Source organism: Pelophylax lessonae (genome assembly GCF_965119305.1).
Source record: "Pelophylax lessonae genome assembly, chromosome: 1".
Lineage (NCBI taxonomy): Eukaryota > Metazoa > Chordata > Amphibia > Anura > Ranidae > Pelophylax > Pelophylax lessonae.
In genome coordinates this window covers 3,758,438-3,776,738 of record NC_138768.1, presented here as the reverse complement: position 1 = coordinate 3,776,738, position 18,301 = coordinate 3,758,438, and the positions used below count along the sequence as shown (strand labels likewise).

At 44.1% G+C, this 18,301-nt stretch overlaps 1 protein-coding gene across 1 annotated transcript; it reads left to right on the top strand.

Annotated features, from left to right (window-relative positions):
• Positions 1 to 1,043: 1,043 nt before the first annotated feature.
• LOC309550845 (beta-1,4-galactosyltransferase galt-1-like) lies at positions 1,044 to 2,766 on the top strand (the record flags this gene model as incomplete). The annotated part of the gene is made up of 2 exons (XM_082251200.1): positions 1,044 to 2,294; positions 2,347 to 2,766. The coding sequence occupies exons 1-2, from the start codon at positions 1,068 to 1,070 to the stop codon at positions 2,764 to 2,766; spliced, it is 1,647 nt and encodes a 548-aa protein (XP_082107326.1). The 5' UTR covers positions 1,044 to 1,067.
• Positions 2,767 to 18,301: the final 15,535 nt, after the last annotated feature.

The window sequence follows — 18,301 nt, the reverse complement described above, 5'->3', positions numbered from 1 at the left end:
CGGTATGTCAAAGCTATATAAATGTATAATAATAGTGTGTGACTGTGGGGGAGGGGACATTAGAGTGTAAGCTCCTGTGGTGCAGAGACTGATGTGACTGTGGGGGAGGGGATATTAGAGTGTAAGCTCCTGTGGTACAGACCCTGATGTGACTGTGGGGTGGGGGGGACATTAGAGTGTAAGCTCCTCTGGTACAGAGAGTGATGTGACTGTGGGGGAAGGGACATTAGAGTGTAAGCTCCTCTGGTACAGAGACTGATGTGACTGGCTCAGTGATCTCTGTACAACACTGCGGTATATGTCAAAGCTATATAAATGTATAATAATAATTATCTGGGTGTCAGGGAGACTAGATACATGATCATGGCCAAAGACCTGGGTATGCAAGTGTGCACTGATGAAACGTGCACGCTCGGCCATGACTGGTGCACAGTGGCCTATTTAAAGCTTGACAGCATTCAATGTAATCCCTGAGTGGTCCTCAGCTTCTGAGATCTGTGACCCGACTTTCATTCTGTTGCTCTGTACTTGACCCGCCTTGACTTCTCTTCCTGCTGTATCCTCCTGACCTCCTGCTGTGACCTACGGCTTGTGTTCAACTTTGTCCCCTGTCTGCAGACTCGGTACTGCTATTGCCCACCTGATATCCACTTCTCATCCTACTGCACCCTTTTATTAGCTCCAGGGGGTTTTGGACAGGAGGTATAAGGTAAGCCCCCTCATCAGCTTAGCCAAGTACATGACAGGGGGACATTAGAGTGTAAGCTCTTATGGTGCTGTAACTGATATGAATGTGTGTGACTCTAGAGGAATAAGAGAGTATAAGGTTTCGGGCCCAAAGACTGATGTGACTGGGTCAATGTTCTTTCTAAAGCACCATGGAATTTGTATGCTATTCATGTGTGATTGTGGTGAGGATATTAGAGTGTAAGCTCTGCTGGTACATTTGAGCCATTCACCTCTTTTACATTAGAGTTTCAGATTTCATATCTCACTGAACTGATTTTATGCTCTTACTCTTTATTTTTGTTATCTTCTTGCAGCTGTAATCAACTGACGAGACCAGAATGTGGACATCTTCTAGATACAAGTTCTGCACATTGTCCGTATTTGTGTGCCTTGCTGTCATTTATTACTCCTACCATATGGAATTTAAACATTGGAAGATGAGTTCTCAGGAACTTCTCATTGCCACAGACACCATTACAGCTCTGGATAATCGAACATTTATCATCTCCCCGTATTATGAGCCTAGACTTGGCCAATCAGTCCGGGTCATCGCCATCATCCATGTATCTGTGAAGGAACTCTACTGTATCTTCCATTGTTCCTCCAATCAGGATGTCTTCATCAGGGCAAAAATAAATCTTCATGGTGACAGATTTAAGTTTCCGTATGGAACAGCAAATCTTCTATGTGTGGAGCCTACTGGGTGTGATTACACTCATATGTCTTTCTCTTCGACTGTCTCTATAAATACAGGTCAGACCCTCCTGTTTGAAGTCAGGAACCGTCCACCACAACCAATCTCCTCCAATTTCACCGTCTGTATTTCTACATTGTATGGAAACTACAACAATGTCCTCCAGATGATCCAGAGTATTGAGATGTACAAGATTCTGGGGGCCTCTAGAGTCACGATCTATAACACCAGCTGTTCCCAGGATGTAGATAAGGTGTTACGTCATTACATTGATGAAGGAACTGTAGAGGTGGTGCCATGGCCAATAGACCGCCATCTTCAGACATCGATAGAATGGTATTATTACAAAGGACTCAATGCTGAGATTGGATATTTTGGACAAACTGCAGCCTTAAATGATTGTCTATATAGGAACATGTACAAAAGTAAGTTTGTTCTCCTCAATGACATTGATGAAATTATTCTTCCAATCATAGACTGGGACTGGTCATCACTGATGGAGAATCTACAGAATAAACACCCAAATATAAGTGTCTTCCGCTTTGAGAGTAATCTCTTCCCAATTCCAGTCCACATCTCTGGATTTGACCTGTGGTCTCATATTCCCGGGGTCAATATTCTCACTTACCATCTCCGACTCCCAAACAAGGAGAATAACTTCAATGCCCCCAAAATGATTGTGAACCCCCGAGACGTATTTCGAATCTCCATTCACTTGGCTGCGACACTCAAAAAAAAATCAAAGAATATAAAAGAAGATACGGCCATTCTCTTCCACTGTAAAACGAGATACAAATACACCATAAAGGACCTCGTCCCACATGATAGGTTGAGGACATACAATCTGTCCTTGGTGCCCAATGTAGATAAGGTGATTCAGAGACTTTTCCCTCAGCAATAGCCCCCCCATATATCCTCCCAAGGACTGGGACTGGCCATCACTGATGGAGAATCTTCAGAATAAACACCCAAATTCAAGTGTCTTCCGCATTTGGAATTACGTCTTCCCCACTTCAGTCAACAACTCAAGATTTGACACGTGGTCTCACGTTCCGGGGGTCAATATTCTCACACACCTTCTTCGACGCCCTAACAATAACTTCAATGGCCCCAAAATGATTCTAAATCCCCGAGACGTATTTCAGACCTCCATTCACTTTCCTCTGAAATACAGGAGAACGTTTAAGACTTTAGGAAGGGATACAGCCTTTCTCTTCCACTGTAAAGAGGTGAACGACGTCAACGTCAAGGAACTCATTCCAGATGATAGAGTGATGAGATACAATCTGTCCTTAGTCCCAAATGTAGATAAGGTGATCCAGAGACTTTTCCCTCATCAATAGTCCCCCCCCTCCCCCCTTGTATATCATGAAATGTAGAGTGAAGACTGGAACTCTGTGTACATGACTCAAAACTTAACATTTACCAATGAGTTATTACAAATTTTGCCCAGAAGTCTCTACAACCCCCCAATACAAATATAGTTGGGGTGCGGAATAAAATCTATATAAAAACAGAATGCAAGGATTTGCCAGTCTCATGAACCCATATTTTATTGACAATAGAAAATATATCAAATGTTTAACCTGAGAAAATGGATCATTTTAAGAAAAAAAATAAAGTTATTTTGACCTTGATGGCAGCAACATGTCTCAAAAAAGTTGGGAAAGGGCAACAAAAAGCTGAATGGTGCAGGGCCCTTTTTTTGTCGGCGCTGGAATCAAATTGCATGGGTGTTTAGACCCATGCCATCTGATACTGTCTGATTCCACAGTTTGCACACCAATGTGGGGGTGTCATTAACTTTATATTGTGGGAACCCGCCCAGGGATCGTGATGTAGGAACCCGCCCAGGAATAGTGGTACTTCTCACATCGCACCAGTGTGAACCCAGCCTTGGGGGTGAGCTTGTGAATGTGAAGGCCCAATATGAATGAACATTTATCAGCATATGGTTCTTCACCATCCCAATGTCTCCTTTCTCAGCCAGGCATCAGCTGTTTACATACCTCCCAAACTTCCGGGACCAACCCGGAATTTCAAATAAATCCCGGGGTCCCGCGAGTCTGGGTGGAGTCCTTTAACGGAGTCAAGAACCCGAACAAGTTCCGGTACTTAACTCCCCTAATCCCCCTGTCCGGTGCGCGCCACTCCGCACTGCAGCTAGCGAGGCTAATGCTCACTCAGTACACAGCCTGCCCACTCACCCGCCCCACCGACTCTACATCCAGTACGAGGAGGGAGGGGGGAGGTAAGCTAGTTCTCCACCTCCTCCCTGTGTCCCCCTGTGCCCATCCACAACCCCTGGTGTGCAGCCAATGCTGTGCTGTGAAGGGGTTGTGTGGGCGGGCACTGAGCAGCCAGTGTAAATGATGTATGCCTGAGCCTGGGGGAGTGAATTCTCCCCTCTCTCTCTTCCTTCCATGTGCAGTAGTGATCCATCCATCCTGCCTTCCATGTGCCGTAATTATCCATCCTTCCTGCCTTCCATGTGCCGCAGTGATCCATCCTTCCTTCCTTCCATGTGCAGTAGTTATCCATCCTACCTGCCTTCCATGTGCCATAGTGATCCACCCTTCCTGTCTTCCATGTTCCGTAGTGATCCTTCCTTCAATGTGCTGTAGTGATCCTTCCTGCCTTCCATATGCCATAATAATCCATCCTTCCTGCCTTCCATGTCCCACAGTATTCCTGTCTTCCATGTGCCATAGTGATTCATCCTTCCTTCCTTCCAAGTGCCATAGTATTTCTGCCTTCCTTGTGCCATAGTGATCCATCCTTCCTCCCTTCCATGTACCATAGTGATCCTTCCTTCCTTTATTCCATGTACCATAGTGATCCTGTCTGCCTTCCCCGTACCATAGTGATCCCTCCTTCTTTTCTTTCATATACCATAGTGATCCTTACTGCCTTCCATGTACCATAGTTATCCATCCTTCCTGCCTTCCATGTGCCATAGTGATCCATCCTCCCTGCCTTCCATGTGCAGTAGTGATCCATCCATCCTGTCTTCCATGTCCCACAGTATTCCAGCCTTCCATGTGCCATAGTGATTCATCCTTCCTGCCTTCCATGTGCCATAGTGTTCCTGCCTTCCATGTGCCATAGTGATTCATCCTTCCTGCCTTCCATGTGCCATAGTGTTCCTGCCTTCCATGTGCCATAGTGATACATCCTTCCTGCCTTCCATGAACCATAGTGATCCTTCCTGCCTTCCATGTACCATAATGATTCTTCCTCCCTTCCATGTACCATAGTGATCCTTCCTTTCTTTCTTCCATGTACCATAGTGATCCTTGCTTTCTTCCATGTACCATAGTGATCCCTCCTTCCTTTCTTTTGTAGCACCCTACAGGTAGGTGCTAGGTAAAGGTATAGTGGTCCTTGTCTGCCTAACAGCAGGGCCATGATTTATTTTTGCCAGGGTGTCATGGCTTCCAGATGTGTCTGCTGAGAGGGGAGTCTCCCCACTGGTTCCTGTAAGAGGCTTCTCATAGGGCAGTGAAGGAAACCCAATCAGGGGACACGTTCTTGCTTGTAACTACCCCAGAAGGCAGATTATGCTGCAAGGGATTCTGGGAGTGGGTATAAGTCTGAGGGAAGTGCGTGACTCAGCATCTTTGGTGGGAGCAGAGTCCCAGGAGGGAGAGGACGGCTGTCTCTCCTCCTGTCTGAGGAAGGTGGATGTCTCTGGGTGTCGCCTGGGAATCCAGAGAGTGCTGAGTTGAGCTGAGGGGATCCGGTGTGCCGAGAACCAGCGGAGAGAGCGAGAGAGGGGTCCAGTCCCAGGAAAGCCTACACAGGTCCTGAGTACTGAGGATTGCCCCTGGGGGTCTCAATGATGAAGCCTTTCATCATTCCAGCTGGAATTCATCAGGCAAAGGAGGCTACCTCCTGGACTCTAGCAGGCTTGGTTGTGCATATAGGGTGAAGGGTCATGAGCCTCCTTCTGCAGTGGCTGCGCACCCTACCAGAGGGGTTGCAGCCTCATGGGCAGCCCATTCGAGAGCATCTATGGAACCCATCTGTAGAGAGATGTCATGGTTGTCCCAGCATACCTTTTCAAGCATTACAGAGAAGCCCCTGGTGCCTTGTCATCATGGACTTTGGAGGTAGGACTATTCAGTCTTCTGTCCCGTCCTAATTAACAAATTGATTTGGCAAGCAGAACCCACCCTGGCAGCTGGTTATTTATCACAGGTATGCTGGCATGCTGGCGTCAGGAAAAGGGAAAATTGTATCAAATTCCTTTCCTGACTCCAAACCATGGCAGCATACGTACGGGCCCACCCTTGTACGTTTCAGTATGTAGCTAATTACAAGGAATGGGGGGGGGGGGGTGGCTAATTACTCCTTTATTTATGCTATTTACTGTCCTGAGGGAATAGAAAAGAGGCGGAGCTCTATCACAGGTATGCTGCCACCGTTCGACGTCAGGAAAGAAAATTACGGTAAGTATTTGATACAATATACCCTTTTTATTACCGTTATGAAAAAGGTTTAGACCCATCTTGTGGGCAGTTTATTAAAAATATTAGAACTCACAGTACATATTTGGCCAAATGCAAAAAAATCTACATACAGTAGCTCACAAAAGTAAGTGCACCCCTCACATCTTTTCATGTGACAACACTAAGAAATGACACTTTGCTACAATGTAAAGTAGTGAGTGTACAGCTTGTATAACAGTGTAAATTTACTGTCCCCTCAAAATAACTCAACACACAGCTATTAATGTCTAAACCGCTGGCAACAAAAGTGAGTACACCCCTAAGTGAAAATGTCCAAATCGAGCCCAAAGTGTCAATATTTTGTGTGGCCGCCATTATTTTCCAGCACTGCCTTAACCCTCTGGGGCATGGAGTTCACCAGAGCTTCACAGGTTGTCACTGGAGTCCTCTTCCACTTCTCCATGATGACATCACAGAGCTGGTGGATGTTAGAGACCTTGCGCTCCTCCACCTTCTGTTTGAGGATCCCCCACAGATGCTCAATAGGGTTTAGGTCTGGAGACATGCTTGGCCAGTCCATCACCTTTACCCTCAGCTTCTATAGCAAGGCAGTGGTCATCTTGGAGGTGTTTGGGGTCGTTATGTTGGAATATTGCCCTGCGGCCCAGTCTCTGAAGGGAGGGGATCATGCTCTGCTTCAGTATGTCACAGTACATGTTGGCATTCATGGTTCCCTCAATGAACTGTAGCTCCCCAGTGCCGGCAGCACTCATGCAGCCCCAGACCATGACACTCCCACCACCATGCATGACTGTAGGAAGACACACTTGTCTTTGTACTCCTCACCTGGTTGCCGCCACACACGCCTGATACCATCTGACACCAAATACGTTTATCTTGGTCTCATCAGACCACAGGAGATGGTTCCAGTAATCCATGTCCTTAGTCTGCTTGTCTTCAGCAAACTGTTTGCAGGCTTTCTTATGCATCATCTTTATAAGAGGCTTCCTTCTGGGATGACAGCCATGCAGACCAATTTGATGCAGTGTGCGGTGTATGGTCTGAGCACTGACAGGCTGACCCCCCCCCCCCCTTCAACCTCTGCAGCAATGCTGGCAGCACTCATACGTCTATTTCCCAAAGACAACCTCTGGATATGACGCTGAGCACGTGCACTCAACTTCTTTGGTCGACCATGACGAGTCCTGTTCTGAGTGGAACCTGTCCTGGTAAACCGCTGTATGGTCTTGGCCACCATGCTGCAGCTCAGTTTCAGGGTCTTGGCAATCTTCTTATATCCTAGGTCATCTTTGTGTAGAGCAACAATTCTTTTTTCCGATCCTCAGAGAGTTCTTTGTCATGAGTTGCCATGTTGAACTTCCAGTGACCAGTATGAGAGAGTGAGAGCGATAACACCAAATTTAACACACCTGCTCCCCATTCACACCTGAGACCTTGTAACACTAACGAGTCACATGACACTGGGGAGGGAAAATGGCTAATTGGGCCCAATTTGGACTCTTTCACTTAGCGGTGTACTCACTTTTGTTGCCAGCGGTTTAGACATTAATGGCTGTGTGTTGAGTTATTTTGAGGGGACAGTAAATTTACACTTTTATACAAGCTGTACACTCACTGCTTTACATTGTAGCAAAGTGTCATTTCTTCAGTGTTGTCACATGAAAAGATATATATTTACAAAAATGTGAGGGGTGTACTTACTTTTGTCAGATACTGTAGGTGTCTCGGTCCCGCCGATGATAGCAAATCATGGCCGCTGGAAATGCTCACAGGGCTGGAGGAGATGTAGAGGTGGTCCACCCCCAAGCTGACATCACTTCTGACCTATCCCTATGGGGTCCAGGCCGGAACTTCTCCTCCAGCCCTGTGAACACCTCCAGTGGCCGTGATTTGCTATCATTGGCGGGACAGGGACACCTATGTAGATTGTTCTGCATTTTGCCACATATGTACTGTGAGTTCTAACATTTTTAATAAACTGCCCACTAGATGGCGCTTTTCCCTTTCTATACACACACACAGGAGAGGTGGGGGAAATCGCACCACATTTCTGTACAAATCGCATGTGATTCTTTGCAATGCGCCAAATTTTTTGTATTGATGCAAATCGCTCTGCAAACTATTGGAACTCGTACTCGCCGATAAAAAACTGGTATCGGTGCTACCCTAAACCTATATAAATTATTGAGCTGCATGCAGTTCCATATTTTAGCTGAAGCCTGCAGTCTCTTACCTTCCATGCATACATTCTCTCCTATTGTTTTTTTTACCATCATAGAAACATTTATTTAGGGGCCATAGAACAGAGGAATATATTGGTCTATGCGTGTATGTAGCGATTCATCTCTCCCTTATAAATTGAGGAGCTGCATGCAGTTCTCTGTCCTAGATGTAGCCTGCATCCTATCACACTTACATTATCTGCTGCAAATGGTTTTATTTCCATCATAGAACCAGGTTTGACTTGGGGGCTGAGAGCAGAGGGATTCATTGGTTTACTTCTCCATGTGGTATATAGTCTCTCCTATATACATTGATGAGCTGCATGCAGTTCTCTGTCCTTGATGTGGCTTGCAGTCTGTCACCTTCCACATATACAGTAGCCCTTGTGGTTTTTTTTTTTTTATTACCATAATAAGAAAGGTTTCAGAGTTGGGGGATTGGTTGGTTTATATAGTGAATTGTCTTTCCTATATAAGTTGATGAGCTGCATGCTGTTTTCTGAAGTCCCCATTCACATATACTTAAGCATTAGTATTTTTTTGCCATCCCAGAAATGGGATTAAATTTGGGGCTGAGAATTGAGGGATTCGTTGGTTTACTTGTACATGTAGTGAGTGGATCTTCCCATATAAATTGATGAGCTGAATGCATTTTTCTCTCAACCGTAGCCTTCACTTTTTGCACGTTCCACACATTTATTAGTCCTTTTATGTGTATTTTCTTACCATTGATAAATCAGTTTTCAATTAGAGATAGGCAGATGGATTCAACGGTTTATTTGATCATGCAGTGAGTCGTCTCTCCTATAAAAATTGATGAGCTGCATGTAGTTCCCTTTGCTAGCTGTGGCCTGTCACCTTCCATGCATACATTAGCCTTTGTTGTTGGCTTTAATCACTATCTGTAGAATGGGTTCCAGTTTGGAGGTGAGTGCAGAGGAATTCAACAGCTTATGTCTACATTTAGTGAATAGTTTCTCCTATATAAATTGATGAGCTGCATTCAGTTTTCTGCCCCAACTGTAGCCTGTATTCTGTCACCTTCTAGACATATATTAGTCCTTGTATTTGGCTTTTATGGCCATTGTCGTAGCAGGTCTCAACTAAGTGCAGTGGGATTCATTGATTTTTTACGTACAGGTAGTGAATGATCTCCCTTTAATAAACTGATGAGCTGCATGCATTTCTCTTTCATAGCTTTAGCTTCCAGTCTTTCACTTTAAACATATACTTTAGTCCTTGCAGTTGGCTTTAATTACCCTCAAAGGCACAAGTTTCAGTTTCAGGAGTCACCTCTGGAGAACCTATATCAGCACTTCAGAAGACCCCATTATGGCACCTCTGGAGATCCTATATGAGCACCTCTGGAGACCCCATTACAGCACCTATGATACCGAGATCCTATATCAAGACTTCTGGTGACCTAATTATGACACTTCTTGATACCCTATATCAGCACCTCTAGTGACCCCATTATGGCACCTCTGTAGACCCCAATACAGCACCTATGGATACCCTATATCAGCACCTCTAGTGACCCCATTATGGCACCTCTGTAGACCCCAATACAGCACCTCTGGAAACCCTGTATTAGTCCCTGGAGAATCTATATAGGGACTTCTGGTGAGACCATTATTGCTCCTCTGGAGAATCTATACCAGCACCCCTATGACCCTCTTATGGCACCTCTGGAGATCCTACATCAGCACCTCTGGAGACCCCATTACAGCACCTCTGGAGACCGTATATTAGCATCTCTGGAGACCTTATTATAGCACATCTGAAGACCTTATATAAGGATTTCTGGTAACCTCATATGGCACCTCTGGGGATCCTATATCAGGACCTCTGGAGACCCCATTACAGCACTTCTGGAGACCTTATATAAGTATTTATTGTTACCTCATATGGCACCTCTGGAGAACCTACATCTGCACTTTTGGAGACCCCCTTATGGCACCTCTGGGGATGCTATATCAGCACCTCTAGAGACCCAATTACAGCACCTCTGGAGATCCTAATCAGGACTTCTGGTGACCCCATTATGCCACCTCTGGAGACCCTATATCAGCACCTCTGAAACCCAATTATAGTGCCTATGCAGAGCCTATATCAATCCTTTTGGAGACCCTATCACATGATTTCTGGTGACCCTATATCGGCGCTTTTGATGACCCCATTTTGGCACCTCTTGAGAATCTATATCAGCACCAATTTGCCCCCATAATGGCACCTCTGGAGACCCTATATTAGTACCCTATGCAGTTCTCTGTCCTAGCTTTAGCTTCCAGTCTTTCACTTTTCAGACATACTTACTAAGTCCTTCCAGGTGGCTTTAATTATCCTTGAAGACACAAGTTTCAGTTTCAGGAGTTGAGAGCGAAGGGATTCATTGATTTATTAAGTGATTCTCGAATATAAATTAATGAGCTGCATTCAGTTCTCTGTCCTAACTGTAGCCTGCACCCGGTCACCTTCCAGACATACATTAGCTGTAGTTGACTTTTATTAGCATCAAAAGAAAACATGTTTAAAATTTAGAGTTGAGGGATTTATTGGTTCTTGTGTGCATGTAATGAACCATCTCTTCTATAGAAATTGATGAGCTGCATGCAGTTTTTTTTGTGCTAGCTGTATCTATAGTCTGCCACCTTCAACACACATTAGCCCTTGTAATATTATTATTATTTTAATTTTTTTTTGCCATTTTAGAAACAAATTTACATTTGTGAGTTTTGAGGGATTAATTGGTTTATTTGTACATTTAATGAATGTATCCTTCTGTATAAATGAATGAGCTGCATGTATTTCTCTCTCTAGCTGTAGCCTTTTTCACCTTCCACGCTTACATTAGTCCTTGTAGTCGGATTTTCTTACCAAGGTAACAAACAGTTTTCAATTCAGAGGGATCAATTGGTTTGAACATGTAGTGAGTTGTCTCTCAAATATAAATTGATGAGCTGCATGTAGTTCTTTCTGCTTGCTGTGCTCTGTCACCTTCCACACATACAATGCCTTGCGAAAGTATTCGGCCCCCTTGAACTTTGCAACCTTTTGTCACATTTCAGTCTTCAAACATAAAGATATAAAACTGTAATTTTTTGTGAAGAATCATCAACAACTGGTACACAATCATGAAGTGGAACGAAATTTATTGGATATTTCAAACTTTGTTAACAAATAAAAAACTGAAAAATTGGGCGTGCAAAATTATTCAGCCCCTTTACTTTCAGTGCAGCAAACTCTCTCCAGAAGTTCAGTGAGGATCTCTGAATGATCCAATGTTGACCTAAATGACTAATGATGATAAATAGAATCCACCTGTGTGTAATTAAGTCTCCGTATAAATGCACCTGCACTGTGATAGTCTCAGAGATCCGTTTAAAGCGCAGAGAGCATCATGAAGAACAAGGAACACACCAGGCAGGTCCGAGATACTGTTGTAGAGAAGTTTAAAGCCGGATTTGGATACAAAAAGATTTCCCGAGCTTTAAACATCCCAAGGAGCACTGTGCAAGCGATAATATTGAAATGGAAGGAGTATCAGACCACTGCAAATCTACGAAGACCTGGCCGTCCCTCTAAACTTTCAGCTCATACAAGGAGAAGACTGATCAGAGATGCAGCCAAGAGGCCCATGACCACTCTGGATGAACTGCAGAGATCTACAGCTGAGGTGGGAGACTCTGTCCATAGGACAACAATCAGTCGTATACTGCACAAATCTGCCCTTTATGGAAGAGTGGCAAGAAGAAAGCCATTTCTTAAAGATATCCATAAAAAGTGTCGTTTAAAGTTTGCCACAAGCCACCTGGGAGACACCAAACATGTGGAAGAAGGAGCTCTGCTCAGATGAAACCAAAATCAAACTTTTTGGCAACAATGCAAAACGTTATGTTTGGCGTAAAAGCAACACAGCTCATCACCCTGAACACACCATCCCCACTGTCATACATGGTGGTGGCAGCATCATGGTTTGGGCCTGCTTTTCTTCAGCAGGGACAGGGAAGATGGTTAAAATTGATGGGAAGATGGATGGAGCCAAATACAGGACCATTCTGGAAGAAAACCGGATGGAGTCTGCAAAAGACCTGAGACTGGGACAGAGATTTGTCTTCCAACAAGACAATGATCCAAAACATAAAGCAAAATCTACAATGGAATGGTTCACAAATAAACATATCCAGGTGTTAGAATGGCCAAGTCAAAGTCCAGACCTGAATCCAATCGAGAATCTGTGGAAAGAACTGAAAACTGCTGTTCACAAATGCTCTCCATGCAACCTCACTGAGCTTGAGCTGTTTTGCAAGGAGGAATGGGCAAAAATTTCAGTCTCTCGATGTGCAAAACTGATAGAGACATACCCCAAGAGACTTACAGCTGTAATCGCAGCAAAAGGTGGCGCTACAAAGTATTAACTTAAGGGGGCTGAATAATTTTGCACGCCCAATTTTTCAGTTTTTTATTTGTTAAAAAAGTTTGAAGTATCCAATAAATTTCGTTCCACTTCATGATTGTGTCCCACTTGTTGTTGATTCTTCACAAAAAATTACAGTTTTATATCTTTATGTTTGAAGCTTGAAATGTGGCAAAAGGTCAAAAAGTTCAAGGGGGCCGAATACTTTCACAAAGCACTGTACACTAACCTTTGTGTTTGGATTATATTAAAGTCTTAGAAATGTGTTTCAGTTGGAGGCTGAGGGTAGAGGCATTCATTGGTTAGTGCGACTGATCTGTCCTATATAAATTGATGAGCTGAATGTTCTCTGTGCTAGCTGTAGACAGCAGTCTGTCCCCTTGGATGAGGAAGAGATTTCTAGGAAATGCTTAAAACAAGAAGATGCAATAACACTGACGGCATGTGAATGTGGCCCCTCACTTCTATCATCTTATAATACGGAATGAGGGGCCACTTTAGCATGACCTGCAGCTTAATGATTGAGGGCCAAATGGTGGAGCCTAACTGAGCACCCACCATGTATCACAGCGAGGGATCGGGGTCTTTCCTGCGCTCTGATTGGACAATCACTTCACTCCATGAAGACACATTGTAACAAGTTACATTGAGGAGAGATGAACATTTTTATATGTGCTTTACTTGACCGTATATAGACATAACCTCACCCAACAATGGGACAACCCAAAAAAACAGGGACCACAGGGTGGCAGAGATGGTACTGAGGGGGCAGAAGGGAATTTGTCAGAGGCTCCACCCTATTGGCTGTGGGGGACTTCTGGGAATGCAGCGCAGAGGCCCCCAGTTTGAATTCCGGCCAAACTGCTGAGAATTTATATACAAGGCCCTTCATCACCAAAACTCATTGTACAGAATAATATATATAAGTAGGAAGGTATAAGTACACTTTATTAGACATTTTATTTGTTGTTAAATAAATCATCGGTGAACGTTCGCAAGGATGGAGAACCTGCAGGAAGAGAAAAGAAGGAAGTCACTAAAAAATTAAATATCAGAGGACAAACACTGCGCTATTGCTCTGTCAGAGCTACTCGGGTGACTTATAGAAGCCCAATCACACTACTTGTGATCCTTTATGATACTTCTGCACATTGCATGATGCCACCTGTAGAGGGCCCAAGCTGGCATCCCTGGAGACTCTATATTAGCTCTTCTGTAGACCCCATTACAACACCCAAGGAGACCCTTTATCAGGACTTCTGGTGACCCCATTGTGGCTCCTCTGGAGACTTTATATCAGCACCTCTACTAACCCCACTATTGCACGTCTGGAGACCCTATATCAGCACCCCTTGAGACCCCATTACAGCACCTTTAGAGACCCTATATTAGCTCTTCTATAGACCCCATTACAGCACCCCAAGGAGACCCTTTATCAGGACTTCTGGTGACCCCATTATGGCACCTCAGGAGACCCCATTACAGAATCTATATTAGGACTTCTGGTGACCCCATTATGGCACCTTTGAACACCACATTATGGCACCTCTGGAGACCCTATATAAGCACCTTTCATGATCCCATTACAGCACCTATGGAGACCCTATACCAGGCCTTCTGGTGAGCCCATTGTGGCACCTTTGGAGACCCTATATCAGCACCTATGGAGAGCCAATTATGACACCTCTGTAGACCCTATATCAGCACCTATGGAGACCCCATTACAGACCCAATATCAGAACTTCTAGTAACAGATTATGACATCTCTGGAAACCCTATATCAGCACATTTAGGGACCCCATTACGGCACCCCTGGAGACCCTATATGAGAACTTCTGTGACCCCATTATGGCATCTCTGTAGACCCTACATCAGTACCTCTTCTGACACCATTGTGGCACCACTGAAGAGCCTATATCAGAACCTCTGTAGACCCCAATATAGCACCTCTTGGGCCCCAATACCAGAACCTCTGAAGTCCCTATAAACGCATATATAGAGAGCCCCTACAACACCTCTGGAGACCCCATTATATCACCCCTGGAGTACCCATACCAGCACTTCTGGAGATCCTATAACAGCCTATATGATAAACCCAAACTGATGCTTTTGGAGACACCAGACAAACACTGCACCACTTCTATGTCAGAGGCTTTTGGGGGATTTATAGAAGCCCGATCACACTACTTGGTTTAAAAGAGATTAATTGATAAAAATTATAAAAAATAAATATACAAATGGAACACATAGCTCCCTTAGGCGGAGTTTCATAGGCATCACATCATAGAGATTCCTATTTTCATCTCTCACATTACAATTTGACTGTACAATCTCCAACAGATATACCTATGTACTGTAAAAGTCTGCCTGATTGGATACTATCTCAAAAAACGCACCCTAAAGTTTAGGTATGTATGTGCATATCCAGGTGCAAGAACAGAGCACTAGAGCAAAAGCCAAAATGGTGGGAATTAACCCAGAATAATAAATGACATAAAAAGAAAGTGTGGTCAGTCCTTGAAATAAGTTCATATAGAAACTTCAAGTTCACATTCTGGACACATTAGCAGTCTGTCTTCTGAGCAGGATCTGGGGAGGCTCCCACCAGAAAACCATGTATTACCAAAAAGAAAAAAGAGAGAGAAAAGCAAAGCTACCTAAGTGTAACATTTTTAAAAAGTTAAATGAAGAAACAATTAATATTGCATTTACATATAAACAGAAAAAAAGCATATCCCTAAATCTCCAGTAGGTGGCAGACTTCCAGGTGGACGATGGTGAGATAGCAAGGGGGTTTGTTGGAGAGGAGACTTATGGACCTGGCCTGCTAGAGACTTGTGGAAATGCATTTTAATACATTTTATATGAGTGCAATATTAAATTGTTTCTTCATTAATATTTTGATACATGTTTTATAAATGCTACACTAAGTTAGAGGAGCTTTTCTCTCTCTTTTTCTTTTCGCTACTACAGTGATTGTAACATGTATGGTGATCTTCAATCTAACATGACCACATGGTGAATGCAGCTGGTTTAAGGCTGACCATATAGTTCATTTTTTTTGTCAGCCAGCTGGCAGATTCTTTCATCAAAACAGATAAGGGGGTAGAAGTCCCCCCATCGGGGCACTGTGTTCTGAAAGGCGCACCTGCCACTGTCAGAATACAATGATTAGTGATTGCAGCTGATTGTAGAGCTCATCAGAACATTTTCTGGCATGTCCCTTTAACAGAAGTTGTCGAAATAATCAGGAAATCCCATTCTGATACCTAAACCTCTAGAGACCCAATACCAGCACCACTGGAGACCCCAAACTGGCATTGCTGGAAACACCATCAGCTCCTCTGGAAACCCTATACTGGAGTCTTCATAATGGCACCTCTAAAGACCCTATATCAGCACTTCTGGAGACACCTTATCAGCAACTCTGGAGACCCCATATAGCAAACAATGGCAACTATGAAGATCCCATACCAGCACCTATGGAATCCATAGAGACACCATTGGCACCATAAAGATCCCATAACAGCCCCTCTAGTAACTCTATACTGACAACTCTGGAGACTCCCCAATGGCACCTCTGAGGACCCTATTTCAGTACTTCTTGAGAACCCATATCAGTACATCTGGAGACCCCATAATAGCACCTCTGGAGACCTCATACCAGCATCTGTAGAAACCCTATTATGGTACCCCTGGTGGCCCCATACCAGCACTTCTAAAGACCCTATAACTGCAGACACAGAGACTTAATAATAGCACAGCTGAAGTCCCTATAACAGTATATCTTGAGATTCTATATAACACTTCTGGAGACCTCATACTTACAACCTTGTAGACACCATTTTCTAGAAAAACGACATCAGCTCCTCTGAAGCACACAATGATACATTTTGAGAACTGAAACTAACTCCTATAGTGACCCTTTGGAAAACCCATTTCATTACTGACACCTTTGGAGACCCCACACAAGCACTTCTGGAAACCAAGTACTTACACAACTGGAGACTGTGTACTGACACCTTTGGAGACCCCAAACTGGAACCACTGGAGACCCCATATCAGTACCTCTGGATACCCCATTATGGAAATCCTGGAGGCTCCTGGAGACCCCTTATTTGCAGCTCTGGAGACCACATAATGGTCATAATAGCACCTCTATTTGGCGCCTCTGGAGTCCCAAAATCAGCACCTCTGGAGACTCTATATTGACAACTGTAGAGACTTCATAATGGCACCTCTTAGGACCCCTTACCAGCACCACTGGAGGACCCCAAAAAAGCACCTCTAGAGACTCCAAACTGGAACCTCTGAAGATCCCATATCAGTACCTCTGGAAACCCAATACAAACAATTGTAGAGATTCTATAATGGCACCTCTGGAAACCCCATAACAGCACCACTGGAGACCCAATAATGACAACTCTTGAGACACTGTACTAACATGTTTGGAGACTCCATACTTGTAGCATAATGAACCAAAACTGTAAACTGAAGTGCCACACTACTGGTAAGAGGTCCAGATACAACTTTATTCCAATAAGGTCAGGGGGACAATTTAATGGATAGCCAAAACATTTGGGGGGGGGGGGCGGGGATCTAAAAATGGCCCCTCCATCAGGGCTTGATTGAAAACAATGTGAATAGACTATAAGTAACCTAGACCTTTAATGGTATTTCTTCCAATGTGAATACAGTATAGTACAGCAAAAAGACCAAAATAATCACATTAAAACGTACCTTCAGATAACACCTCCATTACTGGCAGAGAATAGGGATGGCAGGAATTATTATTTCTCAAATTTTAAGGCTCCCACATGGGACGGTTGGAACATGAGCTGCTCCAGGTTGATCCCTCTAAATGTATACTGCAGGTGGTCTCACTCAGATGCTGCATATGATGGTGTCATGGCTGTCAGCCATATTGTGTAAAACTAGAAATACAAATTGCAATGTGTCACATGGGAAGATGAAGAATGAGGGACTCACACAGGACAATTTATAGAGCACTTACCAAAAAAACACTTAACTGGTCCTTCACATGATGTGCATTTTATAGATGAGCTCAACTTTGATTCTGCAGCTGAGGGAAGAAGACTCTTGAGGACATCAGTCAGATGTAGATACAATGCGTAGAGTTCCCGCCAAATATAGGAGTGCTCCGAGCTTGTAACCTTGCATGTTTTATAGGCTTTTTTGGCAGATCTCAGTGAAAGCTGCAAGCTTGTAGGCGCATAAATATGGACTGTGACCAAGGGTGACTCTTTAATTTTAGGAGCGGCAGGATTCTCCCCCACCCTGCCGCTCCTAAATTTAAAGAGTCACCCTTGTATAGAATGAACCTCAAGGACCAGTTTAGCAATCAGATGAGGTTTTACAACCCTTTCATTTGCTACCTCCAAGCCTTGGCCAGTGGTTTCTGCTGGTTCCTCATGGACAGAAGGAACCTCATGGGTGTAGAAGGAACCATGAGGACCAGCTTAGCAATCAGATGAGGTTTTACAACCCTTCCATTTGCTACCTCCAAGCCTTGGCCAGTGGTTTCTGCTGGTGCCTCATAGGCAGAAGGAACCTCATGGGTGTAGAAGGAACATCAAGGACCAGCTTCGCAATCAGATAAGGTTGTACAACCCTTTCATTTGCAACCTCCAAGTTTTGGCCAGTGGTTTCTGCTGGTGCCTCATAGGCAGAAGGAACCTCATGGGTGTAGAAGGAACATCAAGGACCAGCTTAGCAATCAGATAAGGTTGTACAACCCTTTCATTTG